At 55.3% G+C, this 23,485-nt stretch overlaps 1 protein-coding gene across 1 annotated transcript; it reads left to right on the plus strand.

Moving 5' to 3' along the window:
- Window positions 1-118: 118 nt before the first annotated feature.
- On the plus strand, window positions 119-17,720 carry Mvk (mevalonate kinase). Its single transcript, XM_076922476.1, has 11 exons — window positions 119-272; window positions 1,269-1,360; window positions 2,097-2,244; window positions 5,818-5,962; window positions 8,350-8,505; window positions 9,705-9,808; window positions 10,209-10,254; window positions 12,872-12,962; window positions 13,283-13,399; window positions 16,012-16,165; window positions 17,131-17,720. The coding sequence occupies exons 2-11, from the start codon at window positions 1,283-1,285 to the stop codon at window positions 17,277-17,279; spliced, it is 1,188 nt and encodes a 395-aa protein (XP_076778591.1). The 5' UTR covers window positions 119-272; window positions 1,269-1,282; the 3' UTR covers window positions 17,280-17,720.
- The last annotated feature ends 5,765 nt before the right edge of the window (window positions 17,721-23,485 follow it).

Genomic DNA, 23,485 nt, shown 5'->3' on the forward strand with positions numbered 1-23,485 from the left:
CCTATTGGCCTGTGGCACTCGCACCAGAGAGGGGGCACTCCCCGGGACTTGTTTCCCATTGGATGACGAATAGAAAGAGGCGGGGGAGTCTCTGCTTGTTTGAAATTCCCATTGGCCAATGTTCGACCCAATCCGTAAAGGGAGTCTCGGTTTAAGCTCTCTGATTGGCTGTAGGAAGACACACCCGCCTCCTTGGGGCTCTGCCCTCTGATAAGGAGAAGACCGGGAGCTACAGCCCGGATTTCGTCTCACCTGGGCGCTGGCCGGGGCAGGTAAGAGGCCTGGGCAGCGGGCTGGAAGGCGTGGGGGTCGGGTCCCGGACACCCCAGGCTGGACGCCGCGGTCCTCTGCCTAAGTTTCCTGGATCTGAGCGGTCGACGACCTCAGATCGGACAGTTCCCCATAGACTGGGGTCTCGGTGGCTACTTAGTCTGCAGTGGGGTGGCTAGGATGACGGAGTTCCAGTGAAGCCTCGAACCCGGGTGATTTTGCATTATTTATAATAATGTCAAATGCATGCATCCATAAATCCAGCAAAAAACACTTTGTGAGACTCTGCCTTGCAGAAGTTCTTGTTTAAATGTGCAGCACGGGGCGTAACAGGTGAGTCCCGCAGCCTTGTTTATAATTGGGACTGGTTGGTTGTGGTCTCGACGTCCGGGAAGAGTTCTTCTGCAAGATTTTATGTAAACCTCGCATTTCCATACCGGCAAACACATGGCCGTCCTCATAGTAGGCGAGCACTCCACTGTGCACTTGAAAGTCATGTGAGTTTCTACCGGCAACAGTGACAGTAATAAACGCTGGAGCTGAGAACCGGTCAGTGCCCAGTAGCTCTTTGTAGTCAAGAGGCTACTTTGCCAGCCAGCCAGGCCCTGCTGCTTCTGGGCCTTTGAATCAGCCTCCAGTATTGCCTGTATTATCTGATGTGTGGAAAACAGATTCGTGGCAGTTTACATAAGACATACTGGGAATGGAAGAGCTGGGGTCTGAACCCAGATTTTTTTTTTCCATTGTCCAGCTGACTGGCTCACTGCACTGTCATCCTTGGAACATAGTTCTGGATGGTAGTTCCATGAAGAGACATAGCTTCTCTACATGGTCCTGGAACTCCCTCCGTAGACCAGGCTAGCCTCCAACCCCCAGAGATCCACCTGCCTCTGCCTCTCAGAGACTGGGATTAAAGGTGTGCACCACCAAGCCCAGCCTTCCTGATGTTTGTAACTAACATCTAGGAAACTTCGTTCTCTCTGCTTTTTCCCTTTCAGGAGTCTCAGGAGCCATGTTGTCAGAAGTCCTGCTGGTGTCCGCTCCGGGGAAAGTCATCCTGCACGGTGAACATGCTGTGGTCCATGGCAAGGTAAAAAGTCCCCAGGGATTTGAACGACTGGGTTCCTTCCACTTCTCTCTGACACTGAATTTGAAGAAGATGAAAGAAAGACCTGAGGTGTAGGCTGCATGAATATCTCCAGCCAGACAAACCTTAAGCTGGCCCCAGTCAGTCCAGCAGCAGAAAGATGGTTTCTGAAACCTACAGGTTGGGTGGAATCACCCAGGAAGTGAGTGCTGGTGGATGGGAAATGTGCTCAGAGGACGGGACTCTGGGCAGTCCAGGGTTGAGGTATTGGCACTGTGCTCTGGTAGAGGCATTGCACACAGGTATTAATCTCATTTAACCCTCGGACCTAGCCCAGGGGTATGATTTGTAGTCTTCTATTTTGCAGGTAAAGCTGAGGCTTAGGAGAGAATGGTAACTTGACCAAGCACGGGGAGTGAGCCTTAGTGGATCTGAGCCTAAAGCTTTTTTTTTTTTCTAGTCTCTCCAACTTTATGGTTTCGTGTGTGTCTGTCTGTCCGCCCGACTGTCTGTCTGTCTAGGAGACAACCTCAGGTATCATTCCCCAGGAGGCACTGTCTGCCTCAGATTTTGAGGCAGGGCTTCTCATTGTCTTACTCTCTTAGAATTTGTTGGAATGGGGAAGGACAGACGGCCAGTAAACCCCAAGGATCCTCCTGTCTCCACCTCCAGAACACATGGTCGCAGGTCCATGAGCCACGCACCCTCAGACCTACCGCACTTGCCCTTTTTTCTACAGGTAGCTCTGGCGGTGGCCTTGAACTTGAGGACATTTCTCCTGCTTCGACCACAGAGCAATGGGAAAGTGAGCCTCAATTTACCAAACATCGGTATCAAGCAGGTCTGGGACGTGGGCACGCTTCAGCTGATGGACACAAACTTACTTGGTTAGTACAAAGACGGGGAGCTGGGTGTGGCAAGAACCTGGCCCCTGAAGAAAGTGGGGAAGGGAGGACAGGGTTACCTCAGGCTGCCTGTGAGGGAGCCAGAGAATGATGTTCTCCTCCGTCCCCGGGAAATTGGCTTCATTCATTTACTACATGACATTTGTTTGTTTGTGACACCAGGCCTCACAGAGACCCGCCTGCCTCTTTCTCTGAAGTGCTGGGATTAGAGGCGTGTGCCACCACACTTGGCTAGTTCAGTATAAATGCGTAGAACTGTGCCCTGGATCTCTGTGCATTGCTGTGGGCAGATCATCCAGGCTCACTGTAGAGTAAAAGTGTTAAACTGTTGTGTTAGTTAACCCTTCTCGATGCTCTGACAAAGGCAACTTGGGCATGTATTTTGGCTCTCAGTTTGAGTGTAGTCCATCTGGCTCCTAGCAGGGAGGTGAGGTGCCTGGTCACATTGCCTCTGTAGTCAGGAAGCAGAGAGAGAAAGATGGCTCTAGTCCTCCCTGTTATTCAGTCTAGAACCCCAGGGATGGCACCACACACATATTCAAAGTGGCGCTTCCTACTTAGGTTAAACCTCTCTAGAAACCCTCTCATAGACGGAGCTGTGTCTCCTAAGTGATTCTAAATCCTGCCCATATTAACTAGTGTATCCTCAGTACTTGGGCGGGGGAGACCAGAGGATCAGGAATTCCAGAACAGCTCCAGCTGTGTGGAAAGTTCAGGGGTAGCCTGGGCTACGTGAGACCACATCAAATGAAACAAGAGAAAAGAGACAAAAGGATTGACTGTCACAGGTGTGCAACAGTGAGTGTGTGCTTATAGAAGCCAGTGTGCAAAGGTGCAGGAAAATCTATGGGAAGAAACATCAACCAACAACAACAGTTAGTTCCTGGCGTCTGTGCCATGACAGGAAGTAGATCAAGAAAGCCTTTGGTTCTGTTTTTAGTAAAGGGTGAAGGCACTGTTGTTCTCGTGTCTGAGCAGAGGGCCCCGGGTGGCTTGGTGGTAGGGCATATGCTTACCAACGTGTGTTTATTACTGGTTAATCCAATCAATACCAATGAAGTGTTGCTAAAATTCCTTCCCAGGGGAAACAAAACATCTCCCCTCCTCCTCCTAAGGTCCCAACGACAAACTCAGGCTCAGTTCCCCCAGAGTTCACTCTGGGGAACCAAGGAGTTCATTGGACTTCCTTACAGAGCGTATTAGTCAGGGGTTGGTTATTGGAGTGTGGGTGCCCCCACATAAAGCCCTCACCAGGAGGCTTTACCCAGCAGGAATGATGCCTGTCTCAGAGTCACATAGATGGAGCCCCCCCACCCTAATCTTCCCCAGCCTGTATACCCTAGCCCCTCACCAGGTCACATGCAATTAAGGCAGAGTTGCATGCATGCAGCGTGGTAGGGAGGTGCTGGATACTCAGGTGGGGGTCCTGTGAGCCTCCCCACCCCTCTGTGAGGGGCACAGTCAGCAAGCCCAGCTGGGATAATCGTTTTTGGCAAGGGGATACAACTGAACTCCCCAAGATGGCGGTTGCCTGGCTCAGAAGCCAGTCAGGAGCAACACAAGGTGTCAGACACCTCATTGCGACAGCTTCCTCAGGAGTGGCCTGGGCATTCTGGCACCAGCCCTTCGTGGCTGACTTCTGGGGATGGGGACTCAGGTTGACTGAGAGACGGAAACTCCATTATCTCTGAAACAGAACCTGGCCACGTCAATGTCCTAGGGACAAGGGTGCTTTTATTTTGGGGTGTCAACACTTTCCCATGATATTAACCCAAGGCCCCTGTGCTACTGCTGCTGCTGCTGCTGCTGCTGGTGGTGGTGGTGGTGGTAGTGGTGGCATTGGAAGAGCAGAGGTCACAGCCGTCCAGGCTAGTTTCCTTCCGTCAGCAGGGTAGCGCCTGCCCCTTGGGTCTTGTCTGACCCCAGTCTGCTGCCTCTTCTCCGGTTCATGGCTTTCTCAGTGAGCCCAGGTCAAGCAAGACCCCTCCAAGACTACTGCCAGCCTGCTCCCAAGCCCCGCCAGAGATGGAGTAGCACTGAAAGCATTGGCTTGAGGTGTGGCTCAGCAGGGGAGAGCTGGCTTTGATCCCCAGGAAAGAAAGAAGGGCTCTCTTTAGACTGGCTCTTTTCCATTTACTGGGCCTTGTAATTGGCTGAGGGTGGGACACTTTTTTTTTTTTCCAGTATCAGTCCCGGCCCTGCCCCTCACCTGTGGAGAATTGGTAGAGAGAATTGGTAGAGGTTGTGGGAAATGACTATATTTTGCATGAAGTGCCCTGGGTGACTCCTGGGTCCCCTCAGCTCACAGCCTCTGGGACTTACTTTCCATGGTGTCAGGCACTCGTTAGGACAGAAAAGTTCCCTGAGGACCGGCAGCCGCTTTTCTAAGTCGATGTCTAAAGTGGCAACAGCCAGGCATGGTAGCTCCTGGCCAAGATCACGCAAACCCACCGGCGAGTCCAGACAGGCCCGGGGGCAGCAGTACGTGACCTGGCTGAGGGTTGCTGTGGAGAACCAGTAGGATGCACGCTGGGTGCCAGGACTGTAAGTCTGCTTCGGTAGGAGAGTAAAGGGGCCTCTTGGAGACTGGTTTCCTCCTCTCGGAGTGTGACACTCTCTCCACATAATAACAGGCAAAGTGAACAGGTATCACACTCCCGTGCTGAATTGTGAGCCAAGTGTAGCCTCCATCAGTGGTCTCCAAAGTAGGTGAGACCATTTGTCTCCATTTTATGGCTGTGAGGTTTAGGCAAAAAGCTACCCCATGTTGTTATGGATACAGAAAGGGCTCAGAAGCAGGTCTCTAACTTCCAAGATCCATCTGTCTCCATCCCAGCACTCCACAATGTCAGGGTCTCCTTGATCCCCTGGTTTGGTCCTCTGGATTATATCATCAGTCTGTTAAATCCACACGCACTGAACCCTCAGTGGGTGGGGCCTTGAACTTTCCTCACAGCCACGCCCTGTCCCTGACCTGAGGCTGGGAGTGGTTTCTACAGGTGAGCTGGTCAGACTGGATCAGCCTCCTCTGCATCACAGAGAAAGGTGGCCCAGGCTCCTGTGCGGCACTGGACAAAACCTGTGTGTGTGTTATGTGTTGTATGTGGTAGATTTGGTTTCGAAGGCTGAAAGATAAATCATGGCCTTTGGGCTCAGCACATGGTCAGACTATTAGCTAAGCCCTTGGTCTGGGCCAGAAGCTGTGCCGAGTCCTGCCTGGTCCTTGTCTTTACAAAGACCCCCTGAAGACGCGCGCGTGTTCTCTCTCTCTCTCTCTCTCTCTCTCTCTCTCTCTCTCTCTTTCTCTCTCTCGCCATCCTCTTACCAAGGTCCAGAGACAGCAAACCACTCGGCTGAGGGCCGCATGTGCAGTGAATAGCAGCTAACACCCATATCCGGGGCTGCCTATACCCCAGGATGCAAGTAATAGGCACACAGGCCTGGAGTGTTGGGACCCTTCTATCCCCAGGCTAATGCCGATGTGTTCTGTGGTTTTACAAACATCTGCTCTGCAGGCCTCTCACCCGTCTGTCTGTCTGTCTGTCTGTCTGACAGAGCAAGGTGATGTCCCGGCACCCACCTTGGAGCAACTAGAGAAGCTGAAGAAGATGGTGGACCTCCCCAGAGACTGTGTAGGCAATGAAGGCCTGGCTCTGCTTGCCTTTCTCTACCTGTACCTGGCTATCTGCAAGAAGCAGAGGTGTGTGCCTGGTCTGTAGGAGCCCACCCCTGGGAAGGATTCTGGAGAATCCCTGTGCCTCATGGGTTTCTAGGGACGATGGCCGTAGGTTGTCCTCACAGCGCGGCAGCAACCCAGGCAAGAGGGTCCAGAGAGAGAGAGAGAGAGAGAACCTGAAGACCATTTAGCTAGTCAGGCTGCAGACTTGTGATATGAACCTAGCTCACAGGAACACCGGTGTGTCCACCCTGTACTGCATCCTCCGCTGCCGTAGTTGAGCAGAGCAAAGGGTTTGTTGCAGTTTCTCGGGGCGGCCTCTCTGTGGTGTGACTGGAGGGAGGCGCATGCCGGTGTCACAGTCCTGCCACTGCAGTCAGCAGTGTGAGGTCCCTTCCAAGAGACCTGGGAGCCAGTGCCTAGGGTGTGACAGCAGCGCTGAGCTGAAGCAGTGTCAGGAGGAGCTTCAGCATGAGCTGCAGAGGCCACAGTGGCAGGCCACTTGCCCCATTTGAGGTGCTTGCCCACTCTGAGGCCCAGCTTCCCCGTGTGAAACGCTCCATCATTAGCACCAAGCTCTGAGGATGATAAGGTTTAATCTGCCTAAACGTGGAGCCTGGAGGCTGACGTGTAGCTCGGTGCATGGTTTCTATGACTGTCAACCTGGTTCCTCAGGCTGGAAGTGGTGACTTAGGATTGTGACCCCAGCATTCAGGAGACTGAGGCAGGAGGACCGCTATGAGTTGTCATGTGATAGGCCCCAGGCTTCCAGGACAGGCAGGTGCTCACGACTGCACACGTGTGTGCATACTTGTAGTAGATTCATTATTAAGTAATAACACAATTTTCTCAAGATACATAAGGAGAATTGGGAGTATATTTAAACTGGTAAGTCAGACATGGCCTTGTCAGGCATGCTGCATGCAGTAGTTTGGTGGGGAGGGGGCGGGGTAGGGAGGTTGGGTTGTTTTGAGACATGTAGCCATAGCTGGTCTGGAACTCAGTGAGACCAGGCTAGTTCAGAACTCACAGAGATCTACCTGCCTCTGCCTCTCCCGGCCTCTGCAGTGCTGGGGTTAAAGGTGTGTGTTACCATGCCTGTGACAGGTGTGATTTATTTTTTAAAGATTTATCTATCTGTGTATCTGTGTGTGTGTATATACACATACATGAGCATACTGTCGCTGTCTTCAGACACAGAAGGAATTGAACTCGGGACCTCTGGAAGAGCAGTCAGTGCGCCTAATGGCTGAGCCATCTCTCCAGCCCCTCAGGTGTTATTTATATGCAAAGTGAAAGGCAGTTAGAGCAGCTGATGCTCTCCTCCCACCACCAGGCCCTGCTGAGGATGTGTAGCAGGCCTTGCTACTTTGTTACTTCTTCTTTCTTCCTCCACCCTTCAACCCCGCTAACACTAGATAAGAGGGAAGGAGATAGAGGGAAGGAAAGAGATCCCTGAATAAAGTCGGGTCGGAAAGGGGCAACATTATTCTTAGACTACTTCCTGCCTCGGGGGCAACTTTGATCTTCACCGGCAGGATAACTAATTTCTTCTTGTTTCTTTGTACAAAGCTACTTAACTGGTAACAACTCGCTCTGCCTCTAGGGGCCTTAGCATTTATCTACCCTCTGAAAAGTTCCCAGAATTCCAAACGTCACACGATCACAGAAACTGGCAAAATCATGCCCCTGCTAGAGCACGAGGCAAATCACAGTCAGCTGCTGTGGGCAGTGGGAAACAGCCCTGTATCCCACACCTGGGATTAAAATGGAACCATATTCTTATAACACTTCTGTGTTTTTTTTTTTTTTTAAAGAAACCAAAATTGCCACTGTAGGGATATTCATTCAGCTTGGGTAGCACACTTTGCTCTAATTGGTCGGGCCAGAGTCTCCCCCCTGCACAGGGTGGTTACGTGTACCCTGAAAAGTCATGCTTGTTGTCAGGTAGCTACAAAATGGGAGCAGGTCTCAGACACTGTAGAAAGATGTCAGGTCTTACTTGAGGGAGGTCTCTGTGTGGTGGTCTGATTGTTCTTTTAACCGAGCCTCAGTAGACCCTGGTCTCATGTGTCGAGTAGTGCCCAGTGTGTATGGCCTGGGGAAATGTCAGGTGAAGGCACTTGGTGAGCTCCAGAAAGATGGCTTGGGAGGTTGACATGGTGCAAGGCCATGCCAGACAGACAGATGGACAGACAGCCAGTGCTGAGAGTCAGGGCAAGAAGGAGCCCTGCTGTGTAGCTCACAGCGATTCAGTTGATGTCTCCTGGCCCTGACAGACAATGGAGATTGCTCCCCTCAGGGTACAGATGCTCAGTCACCCCTCTCCCAATGCCCATGCCTGGCTCCGGGTTCCCGTTGGCACTTCACGCTCTTTAAAGGAGTCACTTTTTGTGCCCGGTGTATTTCAGGACATTCCCGAGCCTGGACATCTTGGTGTGGTCGGAACTGCCCCCCGGGGCAGGCTTGGGCTCCAGCGCTGCCTACTCCGTGTGTCTGGCAGCCGCCCTCCTGACCGCCTGTGAGGAAGTCTCCAACCCCCTCAAGGACAGGGGCTCCGTCGGCAGGTGAGGACTGTCCTGCTCACTGTCTTCCTGCGATGGAGCAGTGGGTAGTAGCTCTGGGGTCTGGAACACTGTTGTACCCCTCTGAACCTCAGTTTCCCCTCTGTGAAGTGGATGACCCTGCCTTTCCCACAGGATTTCTCATTGTGTTTGTCTGTCTCTGAAATCCTCACAGGACACGTGAGAAAAGACCTAGAGGCAGCGGCTGTTGGGCTGTTGGGCCATTTTTTGCATACACTCAGGAGCTGTGGTCCCAGTAGTCCATTTTAGGCCCCTGTCCCCAGGCATTGTACAAGAGTATTCTTCCATTTCACAGTGTACAGATGTCTCTGGCTTCACAGATGAGAAAGGTGAGGTTTGAGGACTGGTGTAGCAGACAGGGTCTGACCAGCACCCCACACAGCACCCTGCACAGCACCCAGCACAGCACCCCGGACAGTACCCCACATAGTACCCCACACAGCTCGGCCAGTGCAAGGAAAGGGAATTTCCAGACAGGAACCCGACTGAGGAGGGGAGAGGGTGGGCTGCACTTCCGAGTTCCCGCTAGTGTTTTGGCCTGGTCATGTGCTGGTACTGAGCCCACCCCGTTCCTCAGGAGGCTCCTCTGCTTCAAGGAGACCCAGAGGTGACTGGTGCCCACAGGCAGTCACATTAGTGGTGTGTTTATTTGTCCTGCGGTGGGGTCTCAGCGAGTGGCTCAGGCTGCCCTCACCCTACACTTGCTGCCTCCGCCTCCCAAGTGCCCAGTCGCAGAAGCGTGCCACCGTGGACACATGCTTCCCCACACCTCCAGCTACAGGGGTCACACAGGAAGCAGGAGCCTCACCTCTGCTTGCCCTTCCTAGACAGGCCTGGTGAGGAGCTGACACTTGAGCAGTCAACACATGACCTGTGTAGACGTTGCCTCCAGCCATGCATGACCTAGCCTGATGAGAGTGAAGTTACAGCATTCTATCCCCGAGGGGAGTGGGGCCAGAGAGGTTAGGTAACAGGTCCAGAGTATCTCAGCTAGTGAGAGCACAACACTCCCTCTGCGCTGTGTGGGTTTCAGAGGACGGGAAAGCTCAGCGCCATCTTTGGCTGAGGGGGCCAGATTCTCCTGCTCCTTCTGAGCCCCTGTGCCTGGAGCAGGTGCAGCCCGCAGCTCCTTCCTTCTGCTGCTCAAGGCTACCCCAACCCCTCACTGTCTGTGTGCCCAGGTGGCCCGAGGAGGACCTGAAGTCAATTAACAAGTGGGCCTACGAGGGGGAGAGAGTGATCCACGGGAACCCCTCTGGCGTGGACAATGCCATCAGTACCTGGGGTAAGTGTGTGTGTTCGCTCCTTGTCCTTCCTGGGAGTCTCGTTTGTAGGTGCCCTGGCTCTCTCGGTTTGGGATGGGTACAGTTAGTGGCTTCTGAGGAAAGGACCATGTTCCTGTTCCAGGTGAGGGGAAGATCTCAGGTTCTGCCTCTCTGAGGGGTGGGCCCAGGTTCTGGGAAATAGGAACCCCCCCCCCCCCCCCACTGCAAGCCACTGCTGTGGAACTGGCGGATCACAAAGGCAGCCTTCCATCCTGACAGGCCCAGCCACTGAACCCTGGGCCTTAGCCTCACCACACGGGCAATGGCGGAGAAGGCTAAGGGCCAGAGGAATGAACGGGTGCGTCACTCGGCCTGGCATGTCCTGGGGCCACACTGACCTCATGCTGTCCCTCTCTCTAGGAGGAGCCCTGCGCTACCAGCAAGGGACAATGTCATCCTTGAAGAGGTAATTCAAGCACCATTGCCACGGCTAACACAGTTACCCCATGTATCCAGGAAGAGCACTGAGCCTTTTTGAGGTTATGAGGGGCAGGTGTCCTCGTATCCTCCCCCCCCCCCCCGCTGTGAGGCCTGGGGCACTTTGAGGGCGCTTGGTTGTTATCCTCCATGTCACCTCTTCATCACGATGAAGGTGAAGGTCGTGTGTGGCCATCCCTTGAGCCCTTGAAGGGCAGCTGATCCTCAGACCCCGGCTGCCTGTCTATCTGATCATTTAGTAATTAGACACTACCTTCTTTTTCCTAATGACATATCGTGGAGCCCAGGAATGTAGGCATACCTCTCTGGCTGTTTCCTGGAGCTTTTGCTGGCCACGAGAGTGGGTTTGGGACAGATAGGTATGGAAGCCAACCGAGGACAAAGTGAGGTGCTGTGGAGGCTAGCAAGGCTTAGGCAAGCTGGAGCCCGCAGCGGGAGGCTTGGACAAAGCTCAGAGCTCCCAGCCTGCTTTGCATGGCTGTGTCCCACCTGGTCAGCTGTGCAGACAATCTTGGCACCCAATGCTTTAGCCTTCTGCGGAAAGGTCGGGGACAGGGATTAAATCGTGGCAAGTAGGATCCCGTTTGGAATTCTGTGTTGGAGAGGGTCACCAGCAATCTTTTGTCTTCGTCACCCACAGTGATCAGCACAGATAGGCACACGGTCCTAGCACACTGCTCTGGCCGGCTGAGCCATGTATTAGTGGCTCGGAGCTCTGTCCCTCCCCCACCCCAGCCTTGCCTGTCCTGTAGAGACCTTTGGTGGGATGCTGGCTGTCCTGTACACCACAGGGTGCTCAGCAGCCTGCCGAATGCCCACAGCACCCCTTAGTTGTGACACCCAAAAATGAGCCTCAGAGAGAGCGGGTGGATGGGGTGCCCCAGGGCTTCTGATGAGGTGACACCCGAGCAGAGGCCTGAATGGACAAGAGTCAGGAACTGTGAGGAGGGAGCAGCCTCTGGGAGAATGGACATGAAGGTCCTGGCTGGCGTGGAGCAGCTGGAGGTGGCCAGGGTGACTGTGCACGGGGGAAGGGAAGGGATGGGGTGACACGGAGTCAGCCCAGGCCCAGATGACCTCAGAGCAGAGCTCTGAGTGTGACCGTGGACGTGACAGGCTCCACGTGGGCTGGCAGCAGGCCTTCAGCAGAGGTGTGTGTGAGGGTGACCATGTGATCCGCAAACTACCCAACCTCCAAACCCTCCAGTACCATCCATGTACGCTGCCATTCCGTACAAAGCACCTTGTTTGTGGTGCGGCTCAAGGCTCACCTTCCCAGAACACGGTCTTTTTTTTTTTTTTTTTAAATCATTTATTTATTTAATGTATATGAATGAGCATACTGTCCTTGGCACACCAGAAGAGGGCACCAGATCCCATTACCGATGGTTGTGAGCCGCCATGTGGTTGCTGGGAATTGAACTCATGACCTTCGGAAGAGCAGTCAGTGCTCTTAACCACTGAGCCATCTCTCCAGCCCCAGAACACGGTCTTTTTGAGTAACAGGCAGTCTTTAAAGGGTAGAGAAAAGCCAGTGCTCATTTTAAAAGTTTGGGAAAAAAAAAGCAAGCGCCAACCCCCTGGGTGGGAAACGATGCCCGTTTCTGGGCGATAAGATAGTGGATTGCCCGCCCGTGGCCTCTCCACCTCTGCCGGACCTTACAGTCTTGAACTGCAAAGAGGGTAGAGGATGTGTGGGCTGCATCCAGTTCTCCACCTTCATCCCCATCCCCGCCTACAGCTCAAGGGCAGAGTAGATGGCCAGAGCGAGCGGCTGGTTCCTCCACAGGCCGATTGGCACAGGGCAGTCAGGGTTGTAGAGCGCCCCCTTTTGGCCATGCTGGGGATCTGCAGCCTCGGGAGGCTGCTCCCTTCTCTACAGCAGCAGGGGTCTTGGCTCTCCACCCCACACACCCCGCCATAACAGGGTCCCTGCCTGGGTTGCTGCTCTGAGCACTGTAGAGTGAGCTCATGGGTGGGTAGGGGCAGCCGGTGGTGGCTGGCCCATTCGGCAGTCCTTCCTGCTTGCGTCCTCCCATGTGGATCTGCAAGAGAGCCAAAAATCCTCACCAGAAATCCAAACTCAAACTCGGCACCCAGGATTCTTTGGATTGCAGGAGCATCTCCGTTTTTTAGATTAAGGACAGACAGGAAGCGGCGTCCCTGCAGATAGTCCTCAATTCCCAGAACCCTGAGGTCTGAGGCGTATCTGCAGGAAGATGTTCGTCTCTCTCCCTGTGCCCTGTCCCCTCATCCCCACCTAAGCCTCAGTGTTAGGCACCACTGAACCTCGGGCCCTTCCTGCACTCTGTCATGGCCACTATGAACTTACAACCCAATGAGGGGTCATGACCTGCCACCTCCAGGCTCAGCATTTGCTACTGTGCCCCAACCTTGGCCCCTGGTGGTCTTTATCCCTCCTCGGTCCTTGTATCTCATGGAGGTGAAGTCTTAGAGGATCTCCTTTCTCTCCTCCTGGCCTTCTAGTCCCTAGACTAAGTTGAGGTCCCCCTGCGGGATGCCTGTGTGACACACCCACACCTTGCTGGGCCCGGCCCCTCCACCCCACCTTCGTTTCTCTCCAGGCTCCCGGCTCTGCAGATCCTGCTCACCAACACCAAGGTCCCACGAAGTACAAAGGCCCTCGTGGCTGGCGTCAGAAGCAGGCTAATCAAGGTACGCCTGGATGGAGGGATGCTGTGTGTATTGGGGGACAGGGTAATCTCGGGGGGCGGGGGATTAGTGTGTGTAGAAAGGAAGGTGCTGTGGCCACTGCCAGGCCAGTCAGGATGGGGACTTTTGGAACAGGCCTGTCCCTTCAGTCACTCTGGCTTTGCAGTGAGGATCCCCCACACAGACGTCAGGGCATCGGCAGGATGAAGGCCAGACCAGAGGAAATCCCTGCGGGCTGGTGTAGGTGGTTTTCTACCACTGCAGCCGGGTCTGCCCTCCCCAAGCCTTAGACCTCACATTCTGTCTGCCTTTCTTTCCTGCAGTTCCCCAAGATCGTGGCCCCGCTCCTGACCTCGATTGACGCCATATCCCTGGAGTGTGAGCGCGTGCTCGGAGAGATGGCGGCGGCACCAGTTCCGGAACAGTACCTCATACTGGAAGTAAGCCCCCTACAGAAAGGATCTGCTCACCCCACTGCTGCCCAAGGAGTGTCTTCCCCCATGTCCTCAGTTTGCCCAGGCCTGGACCCTGAGTACGTGTGTGCCCACGGGGCCTGGCACGCTGAGGCCCTGCGGGAGGTGTGGGTCCTGAGGTTGAGGGGAGACCCCTACCTTCCTAGCTCCCACACTGTGCTGACTGCGGGCGCCCACTCAGCAGCCACCTGCGCTTCTTGGCAGGCAGGTCCTGAAGTTGTTCTGTGGTCCCTTAACTGGGGCCAGCACCATCTGTGTAATTGTAGTTAGCGTTCGAGCATCCCTGCCTCTGAATTCTCTTACACTCCCTGCCGGCTGGTGGCCTCAGCGGGGTGTCACAAGCTCATCCCAGTTCCAGGGTCTCCTGTTCCCAGTTCCCACGTGCCACCAGCTCAGAGAGCCAAAGGTTCTGTCTCAGACAGACATGGGCCATCTGGTCTGGTAAGTCAGGCTGATGTTAGGAAGCCATCTGGCCTCCCTTGAAGTGCAAGGAGCCCGGCAGCCCTTGGCTGAAGCAGCTGAGCGGCAGCAGTCATGTGACAGTGCGGGCAGGGTCCCCTCCAGACGGCAGACGTGCCCCCCCCCTCCGTCTGGCCTCTAGCACTGACCTGTAGTACCCACTGCACTGGCATCCCAGTGTGCAGCCATCTCCACAGGGACTCCACTCCTGCTCCTTACAACTGTGTGTCCATCTTACAGGCGCAAAAGCTGAGGTCCAAAGAGGCTGACTTACTTCTTCTTGTGTTATCCGGCTAGTGAGTGGCAGAGCCAGGACCCAAACTAATGTGTGCCTGTGCTTCCACTCAGTTTATTTTTATTTTTCAAGATAGGGTCACACTGTGTAGCCCTGGCTGGCCTGGAACTCACATTGTAGACCAGGCTAGCCCCAGACTTAGAGATCTGCTTGGGGTGTGTACCATCACACCCAGGATCACTGAGATCTTTACTGAGCACCTACTGTGCGCTGGGCGGTCCTCAAGCCTCTTCTCCCGGCTCTCAGCTCCTTCCGTGTTCAGAATCACAGACCCAAGCAGGAAAGTAATGAAGACGAGAATTTCTCGCGTGCACCCTGTCAAGCCCCGAGAACCCCGGGAGCAGCAGGCGGATTACGTACGCAGTGAGGGTATCTTTGGCTGCCACAGCCGCTCAAGTGCACAGCGCTGCTCCCGGACAGCTTTGCACATGAAACCAGCGAGCTATTCTCTCGTGTCATAGTCTGTCATCTGATCCTTGACAGATTTTGGATCAGAATGTGACAGGTGTCTGGAACCTGCCTTGACAACATGACACCTGGAGCTCAGGCACACAGAGAGGCCCCAGAAGTCTCCGCACGCAGCCCACCAGGCTCCTGAAAGGCAGGCGGGGGCTGCCACCAAACCGTGCTCATTTGTCAGAATCCCAGCAAGTGGGCGGGCCCAAGGAAGAGCACCTGGCAGAGCTGCCTCAGCGATGGGCAGCCCTGAGCACCGTGCTTAGAGCAGAGACCCTCCGCCCCACCCCGTCCCACCCCTGAGCAAGAAAGAGGCATCTGGAAGGCCAAGGGTGCTCTAGCAAGCAGGAGCGCTCTGGCACCGACTCGTCACCTTACAAATGGGCGGCCCCAGACCCTGGCCCTCAGTGTTCCCTTTATAAAATGGGATAACAGTGACTTACACTGATAACAGGGTTTGCAGAGCACAGGCGTTGGGCAGAAGTCCTTCCCAGGACGGGACAGACCTCACACCATCTGCTTCCATGAGAGGAACTCTGTAGCAAAGGACTGAGAAGGGCAGAGCCGAGCCTTACCCCAGCCTGCCTGAGCCCCAGGCCTGGGAGGAAGAGCAGAGCCTTGCTGGGTGCTCCTCTCCAGTGCTCCTCTCCCAGCGCACAGTGTGTACCCAGCATCCCATAAAAGCAAGCAGTGGCCGCCTTCAGCACTGTATCCACAGGGCGCGTCTTGTTGGTCCCCGGAAAGCTGCAGTCTCGTTGTACATAATTGAAGAGACTTAGACAAATATTGAGCTAGTTCCTCCTCACTCGCGACCTTGCTGGAGTGACAGCCAGGTTTTTATTCCAAAAAAAAAAAAAAAAAAAAAAAAAAAAAAACCCGGGGGACAGCAGTAGGGTGGCATGTCGTATGCGACATTTTCTCTCACAAATGGTAAGCCGTCCCCACTGGCCTTTTGCAGGGAAAGGGACCGTCTCCTAAGTAAGGGACCGTCGGCAATGGCTTCAAGCATAACTTCATCCAGAGACTGAAGCCCTGTGGTTAGCAATCTTTCACGTGATCTCTGACCACGTGGCAGGTGGATAGGTTGGATAGGTTTGGTGGCCAGTGTCTGAAGTCAACTAGTTTTGGCCATTACACTAAGGGGGACCTCCCCCCGCCAGCTTGACCAGCTTGGATTATGAGTGTGTCCCTTATAATCCCCAGGGCCAGGCTTGGTTGGTACTGGCCTCAGTGGGGGAGGATGAACTCACTAAGTCCCACAGAGAGAGCATGAGCTGTCCCACACCAGCAGCTGCTGGGTGGACAGGCGACCTAGGGTGCAACAGAGGGCGTGGGCCAGGCAGGAACAGATGACCCACCCCTCTTTCAGGAGCTAATGGACATGAACCAGCACCATCTGAATGCCCTCGGTGTGGGCCACTCCTCCCTGGACCAGCTCTGCCAGGTAACCGCAGCACACGGACTGCACAGCAAGCTGACTGGCGCAGGCGGCGGCGGCTGTGGCATCACCCTCCTGAAGCCAGGTACGGGGTATGCAGCCTGGGAGAAGGCTTGTCGCCAGCGTGGACCGTGGTAGAGGGTCTACCAGAGAATTCCCTAGAGGGGGAGACTTGAGCTCGGCTCTGTGGCCTTAGTGAGTTAACCTCCCTGTGCCTTTGTTTCCCGTGGGAGAGCATGGGTGATAGCAGGTAGACTGCTGGACCACTGCTCCTACCCAGGAGGAGCGCGTGGCTGGAACGCTCATCCACCCCAGGCTTCTCCTGCCTCCACCTGCACAAGCTTCAGAAACATCCGGGCGGGCGGGCTCCCATCCCCTAGCCGTGATCACTGTGAAGAACGGATGGGCTCGGAAGAGTGAAATAGCCGTGCTCTTCGGTCTTTGGGGGGGGGGACCGACTGATAGACTTGAGGGGAGGAAGCCCCACCCCATACCAAAGCTGCAGGCATCCAGTGGGCACCCAGTGCTACTGTTCGCCTCACCCACCCCTATGCCTTCTGCTTGCCCTCCCCCCCCATCCCTCCCTCAATGTCCTCCATACACGCCACCAGGGTTCCCAGAGCCCCAGGTCTCTGGCTTTAAGGAGTGCGGTGCCCCCCATACACACACACCTCCCGGAGGCCTTGAGACCTGGCTCCTGGTCCATGGCTGATGCTTGGTTAGTGTTTTGAACATGCCCAGTATACCAGGTGCTGGCCAGGCACACGTCAGGGGCGGGCAGAGTCAGCCCCATTCCTACATAGGGAAACTGAGGCCCGTATGGGGATTAAGTTTGAAGCCACATTTGAAGCATGGCATGAAGTCATGAGGCAATGGGAAAGCTGGGTCCAGGCGAGTGCAGCCCATGAGGAGGGTGCGGGGCTTGGCCCAGGCTCACAGTATGGCAGTAAGCCTCAGAAGCCACAAGATGTATCTCAGGAGAGCCTTCCTCCAGGGGTGGGGGTGTCTGCTGAGTACCATCCACCAAGGCCGACTGCCTTCCCTCCCCAGGTCTAGAGCGAGCCAAAGTGGAGGCCGCCAAGCAGGCCCTGACCGGCTGCGGTTTTGACTGCTGGGAGACCAGTATCGGAGCACCTGGAGTCTCTATGCACTCAACCGCCTCTGTAGAAGACCCTGTCCGACAAGCCCTGGGTCTCTGAGATGACCTGACACGCGGTCCTACCAAGAAGCCTCTAAGTATCTGGGGCTGGAGTTGGCCCCTGTGCTGGCCACTGACACATTTCCTGCTGGTAGCGCCTTCTAGACTCGGAGAGGCCCATCTGTATTCTGGCATTTCTGAAGCCAGTCAGGCATCAGTTGTGGGGTCTTCTGAGATGGCAGGCTGACAATCGAGGCCTTCTCCCTGGAGCTCTTATGAGTGCATCTGCCTCCATCTGCCTCACACAAACTGGCTCCTAGCCGTGCACCCTTCTGTCCAGCCGACGATGACCGCTCAGGAACCGCCTGGCCAGTGGCTTCTGTCTCCTGCCCTCTCTCAGGGATCATCAGATGAGGCAAGGCATGCTGACTGCTGTATCTGTCTCCATGTGTACTCATGGGAAAGCTACCCGTGGGCGAAATAAAGAGATAGGACAAACAAAGCCTCGGGCCCCGTGGCCTGGTGTGCACTGTTCCTCACCCTTCCTCTCTCGGGGAGTTCTCGGGCTGAAGGAAGACAACCGTCACTTGGCCCTGTAGCTCAGGGAGGGAGTTTTCCTTGGCGGCCATTGCTGGATAAGGTCACCTCAATCACAGCACAGAGCATGGTTCTCACAAGTGCCCACCAGTACACACGGCTCTGAAACCTGGGAAGTGAACTTAGAGCCTGGGGCATCCCTTCCTTCTGATGTCAGCTGGCTAGGAGAAGGATATGTCCCTCCCCCATGCTTCTGGAATGGCAGGGTCGGTCCACCAAAGCCTGGTGAGCCCAGGGCCATTGTAAAGCTGGGCTGGACTGGACTGGACTGGGCTGAGTTTCTGACGACTCTGTGTTTGCCCTCAGCCGCTAGGGGGCAGCTGGTGCCTGTCCCACCTCCCTCAGGAGGAGGGCAGATGGCAGCTGGGCTGGGGTGTACCACCTAGAGGTCACTACTTAGGGCTCGAGGGCCCTAAGATGAAGTCCAGCATGGTCCCTGGCAGGTCCGTGTCCTTGCCCTTAAGAAACAAGTAATTCATGGAGAGAGAAGGTTAGATCCTGAGCACTCCTGGGCCGGTGTGTGCCCAACTTCACAACACAGTGAGTAAACTCATCCTGGCTTAACAAGCTGAAAGCCGAAGCTTAGCAATGTTGGGTCTGAAGCCACCCAGCTGATCAGCCGCCCTCTGAGATCATTCGACTCCAGAGCCTGCCCTCAACCTGCTCTGCCCTGGAAGTGCTCCCCCTCAGCCCCCCAGTCTGCAGCTGTAGCCACCTGTAACAGGTAGGCACAGTTCTTCTCTGTTCAGAGGTACTTGGTCAAATCTGAGGCCAAACATCTTTTTCACACAATGAATCTGGGACATGGGGCAATCATGCAGTCATCGGGTGGGGGAGGGGGCGTCTGTGGTAGCTGTAACGCTGGAGAGGGCTATCAGAGGCTGAGGCCCGAGGAACCTTCCAGCTCCCTGGGGGATGGGTGTCAGCAGCCGATGCTGGTATGATGCTCCGGCCCTCGGGAAGCAGTCAGCGAAGGCACCTCTGTTGCCACCCCCATGCACCTGGTGCCACCATACCCAGCCGCCTGTCTGAGAGGACTTTGCAGCCACGATTGCTCTCAGTTCTCACACAGTGCTGGCACTGGCTGTTCTCAGTCACCCCAGAACTCCCCAAAGACCCAGGAGCGCTGTGCTGTTGCCTTGGATATTCGGTCCTTGCTGTCCGGGTGGGATGCTATCGCCAAAGGATATAACTTTTCCACTTTCTTTTACGTGTGTGTGTGTGTGTGTGTGTGTGTGTGTGTGTGTGTGTGTGTCTGGCAGCCAGCGCCGTTACCAGCAGAGCCACCCTGTGGGCCAATGGCTTTACCAAAGAGCCATCTTGCTGGCCCACTGGTAGCTTCTTTAAGCTCCTGGGTAATTAATTCCAGCACACCCTCGGGCCTGAGGTCACCTCTGCCATGCCAACCAGGTGGCTGAGTTCAGCTCTGGGCGGACTCCATCCCAGCTCTGCCACCCTTTGGCCATGTGGCCTTGGGTCAAGTCACCTTTGCAGGCTTTCTCTTAGAAAGCAAAGTGAACTGAGTCGCCTTTACAGAGTTCATGTGAAGGTCAGGTGAGAGAACATACAGCAAGCCCTTGGCGCTGTGCTGGCCACACCGTGGGTGCTCAATAAATGTTCGCTGCAGTCTTGCTCTGGATAATGGTAAGGTGTTTTCCAGAACCATCAGCACCAAACACTGCTGGGTAAACACCAGCCTGGCCAGTCAGAGACTGGATAGACTTCTCTTGGCACCCGTCATCTTCCATTGAGGAGTGGAGAGCTACTTCTGCAGCTGGGGCCTTCAGGTCTAGCCTGGGCTTTTGGCTTGGAGACTGCCATCAGAAATATGTGAGCACATTTCACATAAAGGTGGGCCTGGCGATGGTCAACTTTAATCCCAGCACTCAGGAGGCAGAGGCAGGCAGATCTCTCTGAGTGTGAGGATAGCCTGTTCTGCATAGCAAGTTCCAGGACAGCCAGAGTTACATAGTATATGCCCCCCCCTCTTGCTCGCTCTCTCTCTCTCTCTCTCTCTCTCTCTCTCTCTCTCTCGTTCTCTCGCTCTTTCTTGCTCTCCCCTCCCTCCACTCCTCCATCTCTCCTTCCCCTTTTCTTCCTCCCACCCTTCAAAAGTTTACAGTCACACAAGTTCACTATGATGAACATAAGCAAGAAAATCAAGGGGCCGGCTCAGACCTCACAGCTGGACCACTTCCCACCGTGCCCTCGAGAGCGCCCTTCGGATGGATACCTGCTGGTCTGGTGCGCAGTCTCCTTCCTGTGCCAATATATTCTGATCTCTGGTGCTCAGGCTGCCAACACATTCCCCCCGCCCGTTTGCTCCCAAGTGTGGACCCCTGTTAAGTGCCATATACCTCCTCCCTGCAGCCCCAGAGCCCTGTAATCCACCACGGCTCCCCCCCCCCCCTCTCTCTCTCTCTCTCTCACACACACACACACACACACACACACACACACACACACACACACAGCAGAGAACAGAGCCATGGACCTTCGGAGGATACACACATTCACTCTGACATAAACCTGGAGCTGCTCCTCCACCTGTGAGGGAAGCCTGAAGGAGCCCAGCGTGTCTTCCCCCAACAAATGCACGAGCACAGTCGTCCCCAGTGTCACCCAAGCGATGTGTGAGGTTTTGGTCATCGGGATCCCAAGGCATCAGCTTGGCAGAACTCTTGGAGGTACTGATGAGGAAACCACGCCCAGAGAGGGTAAGAGACCTGCCGAAGGTCACACAGTGCACCACTGCATCCAGTCCTTTGCCTTGGCTGTCCCGTAACTGGAATAGAACCCACAAGACCATCTGAGCCTCACTTCTGCTCGCTCTGTGTGGCTCGGCGTAGGGATCTGCTCCTGCCCTCTGCTTGGATCTGTTTTCCCACGTGCAAAATGCCAGGCCATGTGCTCAACACCTTGGGATCCTCCAGTGGTACAGCTCTCAGGGGTTTCATACTGTCCCTTGTCTGAAGTCCCTGGCAATGCATTATGGGATATCTGATAGTCTGATGAGGTGTGCAGAGTCTCATAAAGCAGGGAGAAGACCAAAAATAAGACTGACTGCTCTGGCCAGCTAATTTTGGATTTGCTGGCACAGGATGTTGGGCCTCAAGCTTCTGGACGCAGAGCATCTTGGGTAGTGCCGAATGACCCTTCCATCTTACACAGAGGCAGCCAGACAGGTGTGCCCTCAGACAGGCTGGGCAATTGGCTTGGATCTGAGCCCCGCCAACCTGGCTGATTTTGACCAGAGCTTTATTCTGGATGAGAGACAGCTGTGCTGGACCCCCCTCTCTGTGCTGGGAACCCTCTTGCTGTGCCGGAGACCCCCCTCGCTGTGCTGGGGACCCTCTCGCTGTGCCAGGGACCCCCCTCGCTGTGCCAGGCTCCCTGTGCTCCCCGAGACTCCTCAGGGGCCCGAGGCCCGGAGCTGCTGACTCTCACATCTAGTCAAATCTGAGTTTTCTGTCTCATTTATTTTTTCCTCACCATAGATCTGTGTGATGAATGAGATGGCAGATAAGGGGGTGGGGCCGCCTCCAGCGGCTGGATTCTCTTGGGGCCCTACAAAGGGGTCACAGCACAAGGAGGAGGAAGGGGCTCCCTCTCCTCCTCCCAACCCTCCCCCGCCAGCTCCCTCCTAGTTTAAGGGAGGGTCAGGGAGGCCTGAGTATATCAGTTAATAGATACTCCATACTCGGTACCCGGGGATGAGATGTGTGAGCCTGTTGGGGCCATGCTCTGCCTGACCCCTCCTGCCCTCTCACTGTGAAATTCAGGCGGCTAGCAAGCCATTCAGAGGCCTTTTCAATGACTGTAGGCTGAGGCAGGGTTTCCCCAGGCTACCCCTCCCCCCCAGGCCTCCCAAGACCCCTAAGGTTTCCTCTTTCTTCCAGAGAAAGGTGCTGTCTCCCTACCAGGGCTAAAGCAGGGAGGCTCCACCCCTGTGGGATGAGCACCCCTACTGTGTGCAGGGGACAGGGCCAAGCCCCACACCTACTATGTGCAGGGGACTAGACTAGGCCTCAGAGAAGCAAACTGGGCTATCCTCGAGGACCCACTGGCTCTCAGTTTCTCCACTCACTCCAAGCTCATGAAGAGGATACATGAGCCCCAGTTTACTTCTGAGGAAACTGAAGCCCAGAAGGGAAGAGCCTGCTCCAAATCACAGGATCAGGGCCAGAGTCCTCAGGTCTCTAGACTCCAGACGCAGTGTGCATCCTGTGATGCCCTGGCTGCCTTTGTCCTCAGCCAGTGGTGAGGCATCATAAGAGATGCAAAGTGACCACTGGACGAGGCTGGAAGAGACAGTTTGCTGTGTGACTAGAAACAGATATCTTGCCCTCTCTGGGCCTCTGTCTCCTTATCCATAGACACTGTGTCTTTTCACTGTCAAGACCTTGGCCCTCCTATCTTCTTTACCCCTCCCACTGATGGATAACCTGCAAATTCCATCCTCAGAGTGATCTGGCTTTGCCCCACGGCCCAGCAGCCTCTGCCAGTCATAGGACTTTAACCAGGTCACCTCCTTGTTGGCGCTCTAGGCTCCTCTGCCCAACTCACACGTGGCCAGATCATGCAGGAAGTGAGGCTGCTACTGTTCTTACAGGGGGAGCTGAGGCTCAGAGAGGCTTCCTCGGAGCTCAGAGCAGCAGATCCAGGCTTCAAACCCAGCAACAGCGACAGCAGGGGGAAGCCTGGGCTCACAGGAGAGGCGGGAAGAACGGCCTTTCTGCTCTTCCAGGTGGTTGGCAGCAGAGCAGGCTGGCTGTGCTGAGCTGGACACTCGGCCTCAACCACAGTGCCCGCACACCAGATTGCCAGGGCTCTGGGAGTTGGAGGACGTGACCTTGGAGGAAGAGGCTTCCTGGGCCTGTGCACCTGCCATCTGTTGCCAAGACAACACATCTGTTCCACGCCCCCCCCGTGACCCCACAGAGTGGGAGGGGGAGGCCTTCAGCACACAGGCTGGCCTGTCCTTTGCAGCCCTCACACCTGGCCCTCCAGGTTGTTGTCGCTGGCCACCTGCCTCAAAGAGCAGAGTCCACCAAGACCACCCCCAACAGAGCCGCAAGGGTCCACACTGCGGATGGAGACACTGAGGCACAGAGCTGGGAGGTGGCCCCGCCCAAGCCCCGCCCCCACCCTGCCCCCGCCCAGGGTCTGAGGGCTCCCCGATGCGGGAGCCACATGGCTTTTTGGATTCGAGAGCTGTGTGTGAGATAGACACCAAGTTCAGGACTTGCCACCTGTCTCACGGAGAGCTCTTCAGAGAGTGCTTTCTGCACCGCCTGGTAGCACAGAGGAGTGGCCTTATCAGTGCCTTATCTGGGCGCTGGTCTCCTTACTGTTTCTGAGGGTATGGCCTCCAGGCTTTGGTCTTCCTGGCTTCCAGCACCACTGAGAAGTCCCCCGCTCTCACGCCTCACCCCCACCAACCTCCACAGCTGAGGCCGAGTGTAATGTGTACTGCCTGTCTGTCAGGTCCAGCCAGCTGTTGCCCTGGAGGAGGGGTGGGGCTGTTCAAGCCTGTCTGTCAGGTCAGGTGCAGATGTGGAACCTCCAGCTCCAGCTCCAGCCCCAGCCCTCTATTTAGTCTGTCTGTCTGTCTGTGTATGTATCATCCATCTATCTATCTATCTATCTATCATCTCATATATATTATAC

The sequence above is a fragment of the Arvicanthis niloticus genome, chromosome 24, assembly GCF_011762505.2.
Source record: "Arvicanthis niloticus isolate mArvNil1 chromosome 24, mArvNil1.pat.X, whole genome shotgun sequence".
In the NCBI taxonomy this organism is placed as follows: domain Eukaryota; kingdom Metazoa; phylum Chordata; class Mammalia; order Rodentia; family Muridae; genus Arvicanthis; species Arvicanthis niloticus.

What these genes read in the sequence shown, in the direction of transcription:
- Mvk (XM_076922476.1), top strand. Translation starts at nt 1,283, where the DNA reads ATGTTGTCAGAAGTCCTGCTGGTGTCCGCTCCGGGGAAAGTCATCCTG. An exon ending in GCTATCTGCAAGAAGCAGAG is followed by an intron (nt 5,963 to 8,349) that starts GTGTGTGCCTGG and finishes GGTGTATTTCAG; the next exon opens with GACATTCCCGAGCCTGGACA. An exon ending in AACAGTACCTCATACTGGAA is followed by an intron (nt 13,400 to 16,011) that starts GTAAGCCCCCTA and finishes CCCCTCTTTCAG; the next exon opens with GAGCTAATGGACATGAACCA.